General features: G+C 47.7%; 1 protein-coding gene across 1 annotated transcript in view; it reads right to left on the bottom strand.

Moving 5' to 3' along the window:
* Nucleotides 1-6,367: 6,367 nt before the first annotated feature.
* The window catches only part of robo2 (roundabout, axon guidance receptor, homolog 2 (Drosophila)), a 264,425-nt gene continuing 251,213 nt past the window's right edge, over nucleotides 6,368-19,579 (bottom strand). The window contains 9 exon segments of the mRNA XM_084674013.1: nucleotides 6,368-9,285; nucleotides 9,420-9,617; nucleotides 10,506-10,772; nucleotides 10,957-11,091; nucleotides 11,094-11,114; nucleotides 12,153-12,335; nucleotides 17,059-17,257; nucleotides 17,259-17,280; nucleotides 18,501-18,764. Coding sequence (XP_084530139.1) covers nucleotides 9,284-9,285; nucleotides 9,420-9,617; nucleotides 10,506-10,772; nucleotides 10,957-11,091; nucleotides 11,094-11,114; nucleotides 12,153-12,335; nucleotides 17,059-17,257; nucleotides 17,259-17,280; nucleotides 18,501-18,764 — 1,291 coding nt within the window. The 3' untranslated portion in view covers nucleotides 6,368-9,283.

Raw genomic sequence — 19,579 nt, 5'->3', positions numbered from 1 at the left:
AGACCAAAATAACAAATGGCGTCCTGTAGATCTCTCTCTGCTCCCTCTGCTGCAGTATCTCCATCTCTCCCTTCTTCGCTCACTCTATCCCTATCTGCCAGTGCTGCCATCTTCTCATGTTAATTTGCTGCTTCAGTGACACGCATCATTGAGGGACTCGTTTCTAATAACCCCCACCAACCCTCAAACACAAGCCTTAGAGTCGCGCACAGAGGTGTCACTCAAATTATTAACCATAATGGTGACAATGATGCGTCTCTAAAGCCTTGCTTCCGTGTGACATGACCGCACTTCGCTCAAAGCCGCCCCCCCCCCCCCCACACACACACACACACACACACACACCTCCTCAGGTTGGATTCCCGGCCCCTCTCCTACCCCTGTGAAGAAGAACACATCACAGGCTGATCTTTAGAGGTGAATCATTTAATCTCCCTCAACATCTCACAACCATAAATAATAAGGGGAAAAAAAAAAGGAGCTCGATTTCCAAGGATCTTGGCGTGTAGCAGCCCCCCCCTCAATGTCACCTTCTTATCACAATTTGTGATGCAGGGCTTCTCATTCTAGAGGGGGCTGGAGGGAAAGGGTGGGGTTAGAGCCCTTTTTTTGACTGGAGTCAAAGTAATTATTCATTCTGGCTGTGCCGTCAGGGATGATGTGTCTGTGACATTTGCTCACGGCTGCTTTGTTGTTGCAGATCCCAGGCAGGAAGAATGTCTACACCTGCTGATGCTCCAGTCAGTCACTCAGTCACTCAGCCAGGCAGGCAGGAATCCACCCTCTTCAACACAAACAAATAAGTGTGTGTGTGTGTGTGCGTGTGAGGACGTATGTGTGTGTGTGTGTGTACGTGCGTGAGAGCTGTGCGTGAGTATAAGCATCAGCCGTTTTTGTTATGTAGCACGTCTCTATATATTTATTGGGATATGGGTGCAAACAGAGATGGGAAGTACCCAAGTATGAGTACTTTGTTACTGTACTTTGTTACTGTACTTTGTTACTGTACTTTGTTACTGTACTTTGTAGATGTTTCTATAGTGTCTATAGTGTCTTTTTGTATTAATGTATTAAGATGATGTGATGTCCAGTTACCAGTGTCTCGCTACTAAAACAGGTAGTAATAATGGCTACTTTTGACTCAGTACAGGACCAGTCAAATGTTTTCACACACTTTCCAAGAATTGTATATGTCAGAAACAAACTTCTTTACTATAACTTGAGTGTAAAAAGTGTAGTCAGAATGCCTGATTGTTGAGTGGTTACAATTTTGACTAAGCCTCTAAAATAGTTTTATTTATTTTCACATGCTGTCATAATGGTGTCTGGATGCTGTTGTTTTTTTTTTTTTTTTTTTTTTTTTTTTAGGGGTCCAGGGGAGGGAGAAGTGGGGGGGTATGTTTCTGATATTTGTATGCATATTTTCAAAAAAATCTATAAATAAAGTATAAAAAAAATAAAAAATAAAAGTGTAGTCAGTACTTTGACTTTTACTAGTCTTTTTAAACATGAGTATCTGTACTTCTACTTGTTATTACGTTGTTATTACATGGTTGTTACACTATTATTATGTTATTATATTGTTATGTTGTTGTTATGTTGTTATTACATTGTTGTTATGGTGTTATTACACTGTTGTTACACTGATGTTACACTGCAAATGACCAGGCTTCCTGTAATGCTTCTTCAATACCGATTTCTTTTTGAACACATACAGCACAGTACATGGACCATATGGAGGACAAATACTGTGTGCAGACACAAATCGAAAGTGATACATTTCTTCTGACAAACTGCATAAGGACAAGGATGCAGAGAGCTGAGCCTGCAGTGATGCTGTGTGGATAAACCAGTCCTTCTGCCGGGAGAGGAAAGCCCCTCGACTGAGGGCCTGATGGATGTGTTGTCCTGCTGTGGTCCAAATAACCCAGCGGGAAGAGCTGTGCCACTTTAGCGCACACAGTCCAACAACCATCTGTATTCATTTATGTGGCACTGTTTACTTTGTGGCTTTTAACAATGGCTTGGATGGGCGTGACCTGAAACTGTTGTCTGCTTTCTAAAGCAGAAAGCAGACGACTTGGTAATAAAGAGTGTCTGCACCATCTGGTGTACTCTCTGTCCAAACTAACGAGAAGAGAAGGACTTGAGGAGTGGTAGAGGGAAAGCAGCAGTCTACAGGAGAGCTGGCAAAGCTTACATCTTACAACAATGCTTTGTCAGCTGAGGTGAGTGACATACTGGAGCAATATAAAGATTAGCATGATCACTGGAGGAGCACAGCTAATTGTTCCTGAAGCCAGCAATCTATAAAGAGATCAAAAATATAAATGTGAACATATTACTATGTGGGGAATTATTGTCATGCTTACCACTTTGTCTTATATCTTGATAATCAGGTAATTCTAATCTAATGTTGGATTACACAATACGTGAATTATAAATGAAGCATAAACTTTAGAATGTGGTATGGAATACTGATATGAAAGACCCCTTTCTGCTGCCAGAATGGCTCAACCTCATGTCCCTCTCATGAGAATAGAGCTAAAACTAAGGAGCTGAAAATATGCCACACTTAGTTTTCTCAGCACTTGGGGCCCATGCAGTCCACATCTACATGTACTTGCGATATCGTGCTACAGACTCCACAACACTTTAGGTGCTGCTGGTGCTTGCTTACGCCCATAATTCACTTAATCTGCACGTGTATTGTGTCATTCATTATGCCACGATACCACAGGCAACACACAGCTGGCCTTGGAGAAACTAAAGAGGAGCCACTATGAAAGGATGATAAATACAGCCATAATCAAATAAGGAGGCCGTCAACAGACTAAGGCCAGATGGTCCTAGTGTCCACAGGTCATTCAGACCTTGGTCTGTATATGTAGGGTTAGATACTGTACCGTTTTTTTAATTAAGGAATGGTGGAGGATTTGGGCGCCAGCTTCCCACTGTGTTAGTTAACACACATCGTTAATCAGGGCTACGCCTATTAACGGGGTCATTCAGGATCATGCTGAACAATTACAGCTTGATTAAGAGATGTTCATCAGCATGTCCCTCTGGATGGCTGGGGGCTGGGGGAGGATGACATGGGGGGGTGTGCGAGGGGTTATGTAGGAGGGGATAGTTGTGCATCAAGTGTTGCACAATTAAGTGAACAGGGAAACACACATACACACACACACACACACCTCAAAGACACACAGCCGCCGCTTTCTGTTTGATCAACTATGTTCAAGGTTTGTTTTGAAAAGTTTTTTCCCTGGCTCGCCGTATTCAGAAACCTAACAATAACACTGTTGATTTCTGCCAGCAGGATTCTTTCAATCAAATCGTTCTCTTTCAGGGAACATCCTTGCTCTCTGGCTTTCTGAATAGCTGCGTTAGTAAAGCACACAAGGAGAATGGAGCCCCCCCTCTTTTCACCCACCTCCAAACCCTCGTCCTCAAACAGAATAGATGTGTTTGCGGAGTGCTCTGTGGAGTGGGCTGAATGGTGAAGGAGACGAGCTCTAGAACAAGCCATCTCTGCAGAAGGTTGGCAACACAGAGAGACAATGCAGCTGAGCAGCACAGAGAGAGGGGATAGGCTGAATCTATCTGTCCGTCCGTCTGTCTGTCCATGCAACAACAGTTATGGTGGTGTGTCCTAGCAACCAGTTTGGTGTGTGTGGCACACTAGGGTGGACCTCAGAGGGGGGGAGGGTAAGGGGTGTGTGGGGCTGTTGGGTTTAGGGAGGATAACACTAAAAAAACAATTCTCTCAGCTGGCATGAAGCACAATTGACAGACTCTATGGCAACTGGCACTGTCTCCTACAAACTAGCTATATCCTCTACTGACTGGAGGGAGAGGGGGGGAATGAGAAAGATTTACGATAAGGTGTAAACGAAGAAATGACTAAATGTTGATCTGATTAGACCCAAAGGTACAAACAGTTTCTGCCACTAACAGACTAATGCCGATTTGTATGTGGTTGACAGATATTGTAAGGGCTTAATTGGTGTCAGCTACCCTGGAGAGGTGACACAGACTTTGTCCAATTATAGCGCATGGCCTTTAGGATGTCCTCTGCTAGTTGTCCATGAAATACCAAATGTCAATAAAGATGTTAAAAAAAGTCCCCCATTGGCCTTAGTACCGAAGGGATCCAAACAGACGGAGGACAAAGAGAGAGAGAGAGATAGATAGAGATTGGGAAAGAATGGGAGAGAGCCAAGTTAGACTGCAGTGCTTATTGATTAAAAGACTCGTAGCAGTGTGAACACTTGTAAGACGTGCTCACATACGAATCCTGCGCGGGACATCAGTTGTGTGTAGAGATAATCTTAAGGCTTACGGTCTGGCAACACATGGCAGCAGCATTACCCTTCCTAGCCTAGCCATTAGCTTCCCCGCAGCCTGTCATTAAGCAGCATTGATCCTCCCAGAGCACACCGCACTCAGCACCACCGTCATCATGGCCCGACGGTTCGGGGCCGGGGCCGGAGCCGGAGCCTCCTGCCAAACTGAGGTTATGGAACAGGAGGTGGTGTGGCTGGTGGTGGTTAGAGCATAGATCTGTCCCTCTTATAATCAACAAGGCCATACCGTATTGTATGGACGGAACCGAGGTGCCACTGTTAGAATCACTCAACTTATGTTCGTCCATCAAACAGTGGGACTGGTGAAGAGAGAGAATTTGAGAGACAGAAAAGGGGGTTGAGGGAGAGAGAGAGTGTGTGTGTGCGCCTGGTTGTGTGTGTAAAACACTGCATTGCTAATTTCCCCTGCCTGTCCCAGGCAGCTGGCCCAGGCTGGGTGACATGTTTGATGAATGGTGTTGCATTGGTACTGCTGCCCTCTCTCTCCCACTCTCTGTCACCGGGCCAGAGACAAAGAGGACAGACTAGAGGAGAAACACACCAGCATCAGCAATGGATGCTTCCTTTAATTAACACACACACACACACACACACCAGTAGGACCCTTCCCCTTGCACTCACACACACACAGACACACTGTTCACTTATCCCTGCTACGGAACATGCAGACACACACGCGCACACCAATCGCTGCTTTGATCTCACTGCAGTGTGCATAAGTATCTGCTGAGCGCAGCTTATTTCCAGAGGCCTGGATAACTGCTGTGTTTCCCTAATCCCTCCACCAGCCAACAGCATCTCAAGTGTAACAATTACACAGCCACACATAGATGGCACCTCAGTGAGGACTGTGTGCTTAAGTAATGTTGGAGGAAAATGAGGCTGTGAGAGGGGGAAGAACACAACAGAGACACCAGAGACAGAGGACAGAAGAGAAAGGTGCTGAGTTGGCAGGTAGGCCGGTCATTAACACTCATGGCTCCAGGGAACTGGAGAGAGGTGATGGGAAAAAGAGAGAGCCAGCTAATGAGGGAGTTAGGGAGAGACTGAGCAAGAGACTGATCTAATAACATTAGTTAATGCTGTCCTTATTTCTGGATAGAGTGGAGAATGTTTTTTTTTATTTTTTATTAAGGAGAATTCCTTAATGCTGTACTCTCATGCGTAGACTGATTTTTCCTTATCATGTCAACTACAATACGAAGAAAATAGGAAAGTTGCTTCTCGAATGTAAGAAATTAATTAAATACCCTGAAGATACTGTCATACGCAAACAACCTAACATGGAGAAAACTCTTGTGCGGCTTGTAGTTGAATAAGCTCTGATAATACTTAGGCCTGCTAATTTCTCCTTAGGCAAACTACTTTTACTCATCTGTTTGCCAGAGTTATATTGGCTGAGCACGCAGTCATATCCCCGGTCTTCAAAGAACATCCAGTCGAGTACCTGGGCAACATTTTTCTCTCCTAAGTTCTTAAGAGTTCTTCAAAGTGAGGACGCATGCTCTGAGATTGAAGGGATTTGTCTTCTTGTTTGATGTTGCTCTTCTACAAGCAATGGAACTGAATTGGCTTGGAAAAAATGCACAGATGAAAGCATGCATAAAATGTAACTGACAAAAAGTGGAAACAATAATTTTCATGACACTTAAGATCGATACCTGGAGAAACCATTGACACTTGACAGCATACATTTTCACGAAACCTTCTTGCTTCGTCAAACAAGGAAATTTGAATCAATTTTCGTTTTTCAAAAATATTTTATTTGTTGATAGTGATCCAGGTACAAGGAAAGAAAAGAACTTGAGTTTATCTTACAGGACATGAGGAATGAGACTTGTAAAACTGTGTTCTCTTGCTCCTTTTTTTCTTCTTCTTGGACAAGGACATGCATGTGAATACAGGGTTGTTTACAGAACGAAAAAAGAGAACATAGAAATGACAGAGGCATTCTCACAGCCCCAAACTGTACAGAAAGACTTCACCCAACAACTTGATCTTTTTATTTTTTTTAATCCTCTTTTATAGCAAAAAGGCAACACACAGGTAGGCTACAAAGAATCAACAATATTGAGAAAAAGGAACATAAGAGAAGGAAAGCCAAACCAGCACTCCTCCTCCTTGAAACGACACGTGTCGTGTTGTCAAGCGAGTCAGGAAGGGTTACATCCCTGGTGTTACATTTCTTTCGTTTGGACACGCGAGAGGAAGCAGAGTGGTGAACATGCAGGACGGAGAGTGACTCGGCTATCTGAAGGGAGCGCGCGGTGAGGCGTGTCCCCTCCGTCGGCCCCGAGCGCCAGGTCCTTCTGGACTTTTGCTTCTCGTCTCAGACAGCAAAACGTTACAAGTAAAAAAAAAAATACAAAAAAAGAATACAAAAAAAGGACATTTTATATTCCACAAATCTTTATGCATATTTCACAATATACTTTTTTTAATGATCATTTTAATAAATACAAAACAACAACACTGTGGTTTAAAAGCAAACAATGAGTATTAAAAATACACTAGAACGCATTAGACATTAGAAATATCAATATTAATTTGGTATGTTCTGTTACTGACATTGTGTGGATGGACCAGCACGTCATACAGGGAATCATAACCCACTGCCAAGAAGAAATGAGTTAGGACAGCAACATACAGAGGGGGAGATCTTGCAATGAAACTGGAATGGAATCAATGAGTGGAGATGCATATGGATATATACACATATATATACACACACATGAACACCACCAGAATGCAAAATAACCTGAGATACTCGTGCACCTCATTTCCAGAAGACTGGCCACTAGGGTGATGATATGAAATGCCGATGATGAGAACACAACAGTTACAACAGCATATCATCTGACAAAGCCTTTTCGTTTCCGCGTTTCTTGGATGGATCAACGTTAACGGCACAAAATGAAGACGAAGAAACGGTTGTTGAATGGTAATATTGAAAATATGGTTAAGCAGCGTTTTCAAGTCCATAGAAGGCATACAAAGAAAATAAAACCAGGCTTTTAAAACAACTGATACGGATCCTTGTTTGGGAACATAAATTAAAACATCGAGGCTGAAAAGAATGTCACGGCGGGGTGTGTGTGTGAGTGTGTGTATGTAGTAGTCAGACAGGCAGATAAAGGGTTCTGCTCTACAGTGTAGAGACAGAGGCAGTGAGACTCCTGTCCCCAGTCTAACAGTGCCCTCAGGACTCTCCAACGTGATTGGCCAACACTCCGTGGGCAGTCCTTCCCCTGTAACTACTGAGTAGTGTGTGCTAATAACCCCACCTTCAATCTACAACTCTGGTTAATATTGGACTTTTCAGACTGGCTGGAGACCACAGGACAACAATGTGTTGTCTTCCAGGGTGATACCGTAAATGTGGGGAAAATGGCTCTAAGTGCTATCAAAAAATAAAGGATAATTAAGGATAATAAAAATAAACTAATAAAGAATTTCTTCCAGTGACTGTTTCCTTGCCCAACTAGCACTACTGTGACATCAGCACCAATGTGACAACAGCACTACAGTGAAATAAGCACTATTTGACACCAGCACTGCTGTGACACCAGCACTGCTGTGACATCAGCACCCTTGTGACACCAGCACCGCTGTGACATCGGCACTGCTGTGACATCGGAACCGCTGTGACATCAGCACTGCTCTGACATCAGCACTGCTCTGACATCAGCACCACTGTGACATCAGCATCAGGCCATATGAGCTCCAAGCTGGAATGGTCATGAGCAAGTTCTCCTGTCTGAATGTGGTGACAGTGGAGCACTGGATTGGAGGATGCTCATATGATAGGTGCTGCTGAACGGGAGCACTCACACCTGCCTGGCCAGTGTTGACTATGTCTGCTGTTACTGAGGGGCATAAGGCGAGTCCTATGAGAATAATGCTTTTGCAATGATACGTGTCAAAACAAATCAAACATTTTTTTTAAATAATAAATGTTGCCATTTGATGCTGGTAGAAATATGTTAGATTAGGTATCGGACTGGCTCTGCTCTGACAGCAGGACAGCCTGGGAGAGCCCCAGAACTGTCCAGCCTGGATGCTCATCTTCGTACCTTCCACTAGTATTCTGACAACAGATGTTGTTTAGGAATCAGATAAGACACTATCACGATCCTTCGCAGTGAGGAGTAGAGTCATTATCCTTCCTTATCTGTGCACATTCACAATCTCCTCTCAGCTCTGCTTCACCAATACGTCTGGGCGTGGCCGTGACCACCTATCTGATGGTGTCTCTAGAGCCAGAGCCTTATTCTCAAATATCTCTCTGTACATTAGTATATATTTTCTTCTTTCTACTATACAGTACAGAAACTCCATTTCACATATTCGACCGGTTCTTCATGTCAGCAGGAGTTATGTTTTTTGTGCTTATCACCAAAATTGCAGTGCAAAAAAACAATAATTAACAATAATGATCATAATTAATTAATCAATGATAGGTATTAACAAATGATGGATTATAAAACAATTATTTTATGGCACAACAGCCTATCAATTCACATATAATACAAATGACCAGATAAAACCAACAGGACCTGTTTAAGGAAATCAAAGCTTAACAGAACTAGGCTTGCATAGCGATGCAACAACAATGAATAGAAGATATTTACAAGAAACAAAAATTCCCTTTTTTCCAAGGACGGTTACTTTGAAAATGTAGTTTTTCTCGTATAGACATTTTTTTTGTTATCTTGTATTTTTTTCTGACGAAAAAAAGGTAAGGTAGGTGGGGAATATTATCTTGAGGACCAAAACCGTTGTAGGATGTACAGTGTGACTGTGCCTGTTCATCACATTACAGATGTTTCACGCTGCTCCTCACTCTGCAGAGTCCAGGGACCCTGCTGCTGAAGACAGACTAGGCTGTGTCTGGTTCACCCTCCGGCAGGTCACTCTAAGGGAGGCAGGGAGAGAGTCGGTTAAAATGCAGAAAAGAAAAACAAAACGAGGAAAAGAAAGTATGCGAATCAACGCTTTGTAACTCTACACCACACAACACAACTCTGTGTCTCCCGGGTATCTACGTACATAACTCTCCAGCGTACTGGCCCTGGCCATTGGCCCCCAGGAAGTCTGCGTGTTCTGAGGCGGTCCACTGGTGAGGCGGGCGTGGGCCCTCGGCCTTGCGTGGCCCCGTGGAGCCCCTGGAGGAGGAGGTCCCGGAGGAGGCGTGGCCCCCCGGGGAGGGGAAGGAGGGCTTGCTGTACGGCAGACACACCTCCTCTCCTGCAGGCGAGAGGGAGCATGCATGGTCAGAGGAGGGCAGGACGGGGGAAGTGGTGGTGGGGATGGTGGTGGTGGTGGTGGGGGTGGTTGAGTGAGACAGGAAACTGGCAGATGCCCCCTCATACGGACATCTGCAGTGTGTTTGTGCCAACGGGCAGTGCCAGGCCACGCCACCGAGTGAGCTCACACCTGGGTCTCATACCCCACCAGCCGGGCCCGGCTGAGGGAGTACAAAGCTGCAGTGGTGCCCCCTGCTGGAGGGCAGAAGAACAGCAGTCTGTCTGCCGGACTGTCTGTCTGCCGGACTGTCAGTCTCTAAGCCTATGGTACAAGGACAGTGGATGGTGAGCTCTGCTGGTCCTTGTCAAGAGACCCACACAGACACAGATGGGCGGATGGTGTGTGGAGTGGCCTTTGTTTGCCTGAGAGGGGAAAGCTGGGGCGATTAGAGTGCATCTGTGTGACAGGGCCTGCTGCCTTGGCTGCGGCGGAGGAGGAAGCCAGCCTTGGCCACAAGTACAGCGTAGAATGTGTGTGTGTGTGTGTTTGTGTGTGTGTGTGTGTGAGAGAGAGAGAGACAGGGAGGGGGTATTCTGGAAGCCAGAGCAAGTGTCAGACAGAGCAATCTGTTCATGGGAGGCTAGTCTCCTCTCAGTAGGGGAGCTGACAGAACACTGGGCCGACTGAAGCTCTACAACAGCCAGGATCTGCAACCAGCAACGCCACAGGGTTTCCTGGTTCCAGGCTATGGCCCTCTGGCTGTACAGACATGACCGGACTACATCTGTGTCTGGTGATGCAAAGTAGAACTTATTGCCCCGCAGACGAAAAGGTGATCAAGTGGGCAGCATGGGGTATCTTCATGTGACTATGTGACAGGTTACCTACCTGTCCTCTGGCCCCTGCGGCCATCCTCTGATCGCTCCACGGAGCCCAGCCTCTCTTGGGCCTGGCGGTGTCTCTCCAGAGAGGCGCGTGTCTGTCGGTCCATGCTGCTCTTCACCTCCTCCAGCCCAGTGAGGGGCCCTGACAGGGGCTGGCGCTCCAGGGACGAGGCCATCCTGTCTGTGGGGGGCCCCATGCTGCCCACGCTGCGGGCCCCCTGGATGCGACCCTGGGCCTGGCATGGAGGGGGCTCCGGGGGAGGAGGTAGGTCTGCTGGGAGAGGGAGTGGGTGACAAACAAAGCAGGAGGGATTAAATAGCAATTTTGTTGAAATAACAATACAAAAAACAGCAATTAACTAATGGTATTGATATCAGTCTCTGTAAATGTATAATCAAGAACCCCCTCCCCGCCCCAAACACGCACACACACACACATGCACACACACACTCACCGTCTGCACTTGGATCTCTCCTGTGGGGGGCCGTGTTCTGGGCCCGGGGCCGGCGTGTGGGCCGAGGGGCCCTCTGGTGATCCAGGCTGTGGGAGCCCACTGTGCTGCCATCTGTGGACAGGGGACTGGCCGGGGGGGCCTGTGGGTCAGGCCTTTACCTGCAGGAATGGAAAGAAGGAGGGAGGGAGGGTAAAGAGCTGTGGTTCATTGTTGGGATACTCAGAAAGGGTAAGGGTGTTGGTTGAGTCGGAATAAGAACCACACATTTCTGTTGGGTGTGAGAGCAGGATCTCAGGGTGGGAGTGTTAGTAAACAGACACAAGGAGACCCCAAACAGTCATGTTAAGGTCATAACTAATATAAACTAAAAACTAAGATTGGTTATCACTGTTAGAAACTTGAAAGGACACCAGTTTGGCTGGTCCAACCCATATCCTTATCCAAGAGCTTAAAAGAGACAGTTGCGTGCGTGTATATATAGATATCTGTATTTGTGCTGTGTGTGAGTGCCATGCAGAATCTGAGCTACACGGCCTCCACAAGCACTGGGAGAAACACCAGCTAGTAACACAGCAGAAACACCAGCTAGAGATGTACCAGAAACACCAGCTAGTCACAGAGCAGAAACACCAGCTAGTAACGTAGCAGAAACACCAGCTAGTAACAGAGCAGAAACACCAGCTAGTAACAGAGCAGAAACACCAGCTAGTAACAGAGCAGAAACACCAGCTAGTAACAGAACAGAAACACCAGCTAGTCACAGAGCAGAAACACCAGCTAGTAACGTAGCAGAAACACCAGCTAGTAACAGAGCAGAAACACCAGCTAGTAACAGAGCAGAAACACCAGCTAGTAACAGAGCAGAAACACCAGCTAGTAACAGAGCAGAAACACCAGATAGTGATGTAGCAGAAACACCAGCTCGTAATGTAGCAGAAAAATCAGCCAGTAACAGAGCAGAAACACCAGATAGTGATGTAGCAGAAACACCAGCTCGTAATGTAGCAGAAAAATCAGCCAGTAACAGCAGAAACACCAGCTAGTGATGTAGCAGAAACACCAGCTAGTAACAGAGGAGAAACATCAGCCAGTAACACAGCAGAGAAAGAGACAACCAGCCCACAAAGAACAGGCGTAGAAGGACTCCGTGCAGCGCTCCGACGGTTCAGCTAGCCCAGAGTTCCACACCGACCAACCTCTCTTGCTAAGGCTGGTTCCCTCCAGGCGGTAGCCCGCCTTGTCGGCGGCCGCCACCAGGGCCTGGGCGAAGCCGGCGTGGGCGAAGATGGAGCCGTCCGAGGAGCTGGCCACGCTGGACCTGCGGCTGGAGAACTGACGCTCCTCCTCAGACGCTGAACCCCAGCCGTTTACCATGGAGCCTGAAGACCAGCACAGCTACACCATCAGACGCCTCTGTGTGTGTGTGTGTGTGTGCACGTCTAAATATTACAGTTACTTTGTCAACCTCCGGCTGTTTACAATTGCTGGATGTAACAGAGACAACCTCCATGCCCCTACCTGCCATGTTGAACATCTGCACTGTGGTTTGCTACATCTCTCTGGATTAATGTGCAGTGTATCTCATAATGAGGGGAAATAATCCGCTTCGAGGCTACTCTCTTCTGGCAGGTCACATGCTCAAACAAAACCACCCTGTTCTAGCCGGCTCTCTTTCATCTAAAAAACACTGTGCTGGACACACACGCAAGCAACGCACACCGCCCCACCCACCCACACACACACATGCACGTACACACACTCACACACACACGCACACAAACACACACACACACACAAACACACACAACCACACACACACACACACACACTGTACAGATGAGCTCCTGTGCGGAGCAGCGCTGCAGGCGTGCACACCACCGCCTCAGGTGACAGACTAAGCAGGTGACAGGTGTGCTGGATCAGAGGTCTGAAGGGAAACACGTATGACAGCGGGGCTGGGCTGAGGAGAAGTAGAATATGAATACCAGAACATTGCAGCTCCTTCTTACTGTAGGTTAGTAAACGTTTCATAGTAGCAAAATACTCAGTGAATCACTTTCACATTTCACTGCATGGGAAGGACATGTCAAACGAAAGACAATCAATACTTAGATTTCCCAGAAATACTGAAAGCTTGTGAAAAAGCCTTGTAGGATTGAAGCAGTTTCCATTTTTAATTTACAGGAAGTAACCTCTTTTTGCTTTCAGACTGTATCCCTATAAAGAGCCAAACCAGCACTTCAAATACAAAGTATCAACCAGCCAACTCAAATATGCCACTCTGGCAGTCAGGACTACAGTAGGGTCATGTGACTACTTCTGTGGGACTGCTTGGCAGACCTCTCTGGAATGGCACCTACCCAAATGTCCACACACACACAGACATACACAGACACACACACACACACACAGACACACACAGACACACACAGACACACACACACACACACACATGTCCTGGGGTGAGAAGGACAGAGACAAAGAGAGAGCAGAGGGAGTGACTAGGAACAGTGAGAGGAGGGGAATGGAAGGGAGAAGTTTAGTGAAGTTATTGTGTGTGTGTGTTTCAGAGAAGTGGCTATACCAGTGGTCTGGCACAGAGACAAAAATGGAGAGGCTCAGTTAAATCCAACACACACACACACACACACACCCACAGACACACGCACAGGCACACACACACACCAGCTGAACTGATAAGACACTCATCTAGACCACTCACTGAAAAGCTGGTTCCTGTTTGTGTGGCCTGAGACTTGAGGAAACCCCCTGAAAGAGTGTTTACACCTGTGAGTCCCATCACCTTCCACACATCACAGTTGTTATTGAAGTCAAGCACAACCCCAGGCAGAATCCCACAAGAGCTTTACTCGCTCTCAAACGATGGCAACAAATTACTCATAAATGAATGGAAAACTTCTATAAACCTGCACCACCAGTGAAAGCACATTCCACTTTTATAGCACTGACTAAAAACCACAGTTACTGCTTTGTAGACGCATGTAGGCTGTTTTCTCAGAACCCTTTTTTCTCTCTCTCTGGAGTTTTTCTCCACAAGAGAAGGAGAAAAGGAACAACACCAATTCCTCCAGGTCCAATCCTCCCAGACAGAATACAGCAGATAATGAAGCAGAGGCAGAACCAACAGGAGACCGAGGCTCCCCAGCCCGCCCGCCCGCTCAGAACCCCTGGCTCAGCAGTTCTGTCCTCAGAATAGGTTTTTCCCTGCTCCGCTCCTGTAACCGCCACTCTGTTCTCCAACTCTGCTCTCCCACTTCGTCTGAACAATTCCGCTGATATTGTACCACAGGCTCAACATTACATTTGACATAATGGACGAAAAATAGAAAAAAATCCAATCTTACTTTCTCCCTTTGGTCTTGAATTTGTGCAACCAGCCCAAACTACCCCCATCCAATTTCCCACAACAGCAACGATATTGTCTTTTACTAGGCTTCAGTTGAACATTGTGAGTGATTTCTCTGAAAACTATCCCACGTACAGAGTGGAGGTACAGTACTGTGGCAGAGGACCAACCCAGGCCCCACACATAGCTGCACACACTAGGTAGAAGCTTCTGGAAGCTTGTGTGGGTGGCCGGGGAGGAGCCGTGAAGCCCAAGCAGGTACAGTGGCTCCAGCGCTAAAGCTGATGTATGGTGACAGAAGTCTCATCTGCATGTCATTAGGTAGAGATGGGACCCCCCCCCCCCCCGACAAGGGGGCGTCTCCCACGACCACCAGGGGATGTTGTGACCCTGCTTCCCCCCCCTCCTGCTCCTCCCGTACTGAGCCCCTTCCCCATTCTGTTCCTGCATGTTCCTCCCCTGCAGGTTCCTCCCCTGCAGGTTCCTCCCCTGCATGTTCCTCCCCTGCAGGTTCCTCCCCTGCATGTTCCTCCCCTGCAGGTTCCTCCCCTGCATGTTCCTCCCCTGCATGTTCCTCCCCTGCATGTTCCTCCCCTGCATGTTCCTCCCCTGCATGTTCCTCCCCTGCATGTTCCTCCCCTGCATGTTCCTCCCCTGCATGTTCCTCCCCTGCATGTTCCTCCCCTGCATGTTCCTCCCCTGCATGTTCCTCCCCTGCATGTTCCTCCCCTGCATGTTCCTCCCCTGCATGTTCCTCCCCTGCATGTTCCTCCCCTGCATGTTCCTCCCCTGCATGTTCCTCCCCTGCATGTTCCTCCCCTGCATGTTCCTCCCCTGCATGTTCCTCCCCTGCCCTAACCTGGGTTGAAAACGTAAAGATGACCCTGACAAGGCCGGATCACTGTGTACAGCTCACCTCAGGTATATAAACCTGAACAGTCTCTACAAGACAAGCACAACCTCCACCACACACACACACACACACACACACAGCCCTTTGGTTCCTGTGTGTTCACTTCATCAAATTCCGCCAGTCAGACATGCTCATCTACCACCCTGCGCTTCTGCAGGATTTACCTTTATCTGCTGCAAAATATGTTGTATTATCTGTGCATGAAATAAGGCGTGCAGCAGGCAGCGCAGACAGGCCTGCCAGTGAGTAATGGGCCCAGAGCAGAGGCCTGGCTTTTTCTGGCCCAGGAATGAAAATGTTTGATTTACTGGTCTGTGGTGTAACATTAGGGAAACAGACCTATTTCCATATTATTAAAACAATGACAAATACATCATGCGGAACCCCCTCCTGTAACCCCCCCTGCCCCCACGACATAGCCTCAAAATGGAGGCTGTGATAAATCTGTGTCTCTCTCATGTATAATACCTCTAGGCCCCCCCCCCCCTCACTCTTCCTCCCAGAGCCAGGACTGTGTCTGTGTTGTCAAGCGCTGGGGAGCGAGGGAGACTTGTGGGAGAGATAAGAAGAAATAGTGCAGTCTTCAGAGTAATACAGAGGGGGACAGATGCTACAGATTACAGCTCAGTCTCTGCTTCATATTCCTCCAAATATACCGGCAGCAGCATGTGTCAGAGGAGCTGTGGCTACTGGTCCATCATCCCTGAGAAAACACCTCTCTGAGCTGCAGACAGCCTGGACTGGACTGGACTGGACTAGTTTGGACTGGACTAGGCTGGATTGGATTAGGCTGGACTGGACTAGGATGGGCTTTTCTACTCTAACCATATTCCTTTTTTCCCTTCATAAAAATACTGAGCCAGTATAGCAGGAAAGAGGAGACGTACATTCTGCTTTCACTAGTCTTTTGTTACTGCTGGAAAGGACAGATGACATCATGAGGGTCCCACCACAACACAGCCTTGTCCCTGCTTCCTGTCCCTAAACAGAACAGCTATATCCTCCACATAGGGTCTGTCTCTCCCGCTCTCCCCCTTCTCCCGCTCTCCTGCTCCTAAGTCATGCCCTTCATATGTCCCCACGACAGACAGACGGCAGTAAAAGCTTTCAGAGAGTTGTAAAAATGGAAATGGTGCCTCCAGTCTGGGGTGGAATATGCAGCACGTGAAATTTATTTCAAATCTTCTTTGTCAGATATGAGTGTGTGTGGCTGTGTGTAGGAGTGAAATCACAGTCTGTAGGATCACCAGCCCACCAACTCCACCCCGCCCCCACCCTCACTTTCCTTTTTAAAATTCATGGACTTCCTTATCTTCTTTTGGGAAATGATAATTATAAATCCAGAGCCGGCCAAAAGCCCTAAAACAAACTAGTTTTAAGGGTGAGTACAATCTGTCACAAATTAGCACTTAACAGACGCACACATCAAATCAGCAACAACAATGGATTTAAGGCTATAATGCCTTAATACTGGTTACATTTGAACCATTTTTAGAATTCATAATTCAAACAGGGTAAACCACTGTCTCCAGCTCTTTGATTAGAATCTAGCGCAGACATAATTGCAAAGCTCGTATCTTTTCATTTAATGTATTCAGTATTAGAGATTTCATTTGATATGTGGACTGATATGTGTCTCATTTTGATCAACCGAACAAGCCTCGGTAATGAAATGATTTTGTTTTGTATGTTGAGGGATTTGATTATTCGACAGTTTGTTCTCTGTTACAGTACCACTCAAGTGATTCATTTTAGAAGCGGTTTAGAACAGTAATACATAACCAGACAAGCCCACATGGAACCAGGATGAGTGCTGGCTCACCTGTTACTGAGCTGTCCAGGTTGTCCATGCTGGAACCTGGCGTGTGCTCGATTCCACGCAGCGGCCTGGACATCTCGTAGCCTTCCTCCTCCTCCTCGTCCTCGTCCTCCTCGTCGGCTAAGTCAGTCTCCAGGTCAGACACCAGGGTGCTGGACACATACCCCACTGGAGGAGCGGGGGCCTGGGGGGGGGTAGGGAGGGAGGGAGCCCCCCTGCATGTGCCTGTCCATAAGGGGGAAGACGTAGAATACAGTTAGAATACAGGGTGGCCCATACCACACAGCCGGTGACAACAGGCCTGGGGAGAGCGTGCCATTATCCCCTCTTTAACTGCAATTAGAGGGTCATATTGTAGTATGGTATACTGTAATACCATACTACAGCACAGTACCACGATACTACACTCTAGTACTTTGGCTGGGGAGGGGAGGGGGTGAGGGAAGGCTCTGATGAAGCAGAGGTGGAGAGACGAGAGAAAGAGACAAACACAGCTGATGAAAGACAGGATGACAGGCGCTGTCGAGCACATTTACTGAATTCTTTCACATTCCACCCTCTGAATACATCGAGACCAGTTCCACCAATTCCACGGTTTTGGTCTCTGCATGCTAACACAATGACCCTATAATTGCAGTTAAAGAGGGGACAATGGCACGCTCCCCAGGCCTGTCATCACTGGGTGGCAGGAGGCAGACACTGCTTCACTGACAGCAGCGCGGGGTTGACAAGACGAGTCGTCTTTTGACGCATTTTACGGCGAGATTTGGATGTAATTACTGCCTCTATCCTGTGTCAGTGATGCTCTCAGACCAACATAGTCATTACAGCACAACTCGACATCTCCTGCCTGACAACCCCCGCCTGTTTCCCAGCGCCGTAATGAATAGCTAGCCACACTTCCCGTCTCTCGCCCCTCTTTCTCTCTCGCTCACTCACTGGCTCTCTGTCGTCTCTTCATCTTTCTCTACCGCTCGCTCGTCTGCTCTCTCTCTCTCTCTCTCTCTCTCTCTCTCTCTCTCTCTCTCTCTCTCTCTCTCTCTCTCTCTCTCTCTCTCTCTCTCTCTCTCTCTCTCTCTCTCTCTCTCTCTCTCTCTCTCTCTCTCTCTCTCTCTGTCAGGCAGGATGAAGCATGGGCTTTTTCTTCCTTGAGTGAGCACCACAACAGTGGGATTCGCAGCTCGGTGTGGAGCCTAAGCGAGTATTCCTGACGTTGTTTTCCTCTCAGAGAGAGCAGAAAGACAACTTGTGTAGGAGGCAGCAGGCCCCATTAAAATGAGATGATTAATGTGCGCGGCCACATTGCGCAATGCGTGACTACACCGTTGACATAACGCATGAATAAAAACATACAAATGCGGGGGAGTGGGAATCCTGGAGAACTAAGTGATATCGAGAGCAGAGGTGTCACATTAGAGTGCTGCAGTGCCCTGGTCGGACCGTACCATGTCTGTTTGGCCATGTCCAGTTGGTACGCTCTGGTCAGCTCGTCCAGGTGGGCCTGGAGCATGGGCTGCATCTCCTCGCGGGGGGAGGGGGTGAGGGTGGCTGTGGACTGCTGGCCGAAGGACACCGCGGCCGGGGAGGAGGCCACGCCCCGGATGGGCGGCGTGGGGACTCTCTCGTCCTCCTCCTCCAGCTCGTCCTCCAGGCCCTGGTGGAGGTAGGTCTGCATGGGCATGGGCGGGCCCCAGCCGTCGCTCTCATACCTGGGGGAGGGGAGGCAGGGGAGAGAGAGGGAGAGAGAGGGGGAGGCTTGTCAAACAGCGACGCAGAGTCCACCCTCATCTCTTATTCGGACCACGGCGGGGTGTGACCTTGACAAACTTGGGGAAAGGACTCTCTGATGTTAAAAGCTTGAGTGGCGCGGAGCAGGAAGCCTCCCTTAACTGTGCTTATACATGCTGAAATAATACTGCTCGTAAAGAAAATGTTCATTAAAGGAATTTGTCAGCGCACACTCCATGGGACATAACCGTTTTAATCTGCCGTCATTAAGAGCAGGCTCAGATTTACAGTGAGGCCCGCTCATGTGCCAGATAGCCTATTAAAGCAGATGACTCTCCCAGATTGGAAACGAGAGAGGGAGGACAGCACATCTAAACCACGGAGGCACACACTCAACTCAATGAGCTGATTTCCCTGCGTGTGTATGCGTGTACGCACTCCATAACAGCCTTGACATTTCGTTATACTCACCCTGGACATTCCAGGCTGGATAGACACAGGCTTAACTGGCAGTCCACTGGCGATAAAGATGTTTGGAAAGAAAAACTAGACCCTCCACATGAGAGTCCAAGATGTTTGTTGTTCCAGTTTAGATTTCTCAATCTCTCCCCCTGCCTCGAACTCTCCCTCGCAATCTCTCTCAAGCAAACTTTCTCACACGCTCTTTATCTCGTTTTCTCTCCTTGACTTTCTTTCCAAGCTCTCTCTCTCCCCCTCTCTCCCCCTCTCTCAGTGAGAGTTATGGGCGAGTCAGACCGAGCAGCCTGGTAAGTGATCTGATCCCATCTGCCTGTCT

This window comes from Hypomesus nipponensis, chromosome 15 (assembly GCF_054491055.1).
Source record: "Hypomesus nipponensis isolate SF chromosome 15, ASM5449105v1, whole genome shotgun sequence".
NCBI lineage: Eukaryota > Metazoa > Chordata > Actinopteri > Osmeriformes > Osmeridae > Hypomesus > Hypomesus nipponensis.
Note: the sequence above shows the minus strand (reverse complement) of the source record. Positions and strands in the feature narration are given on the sequence as shown.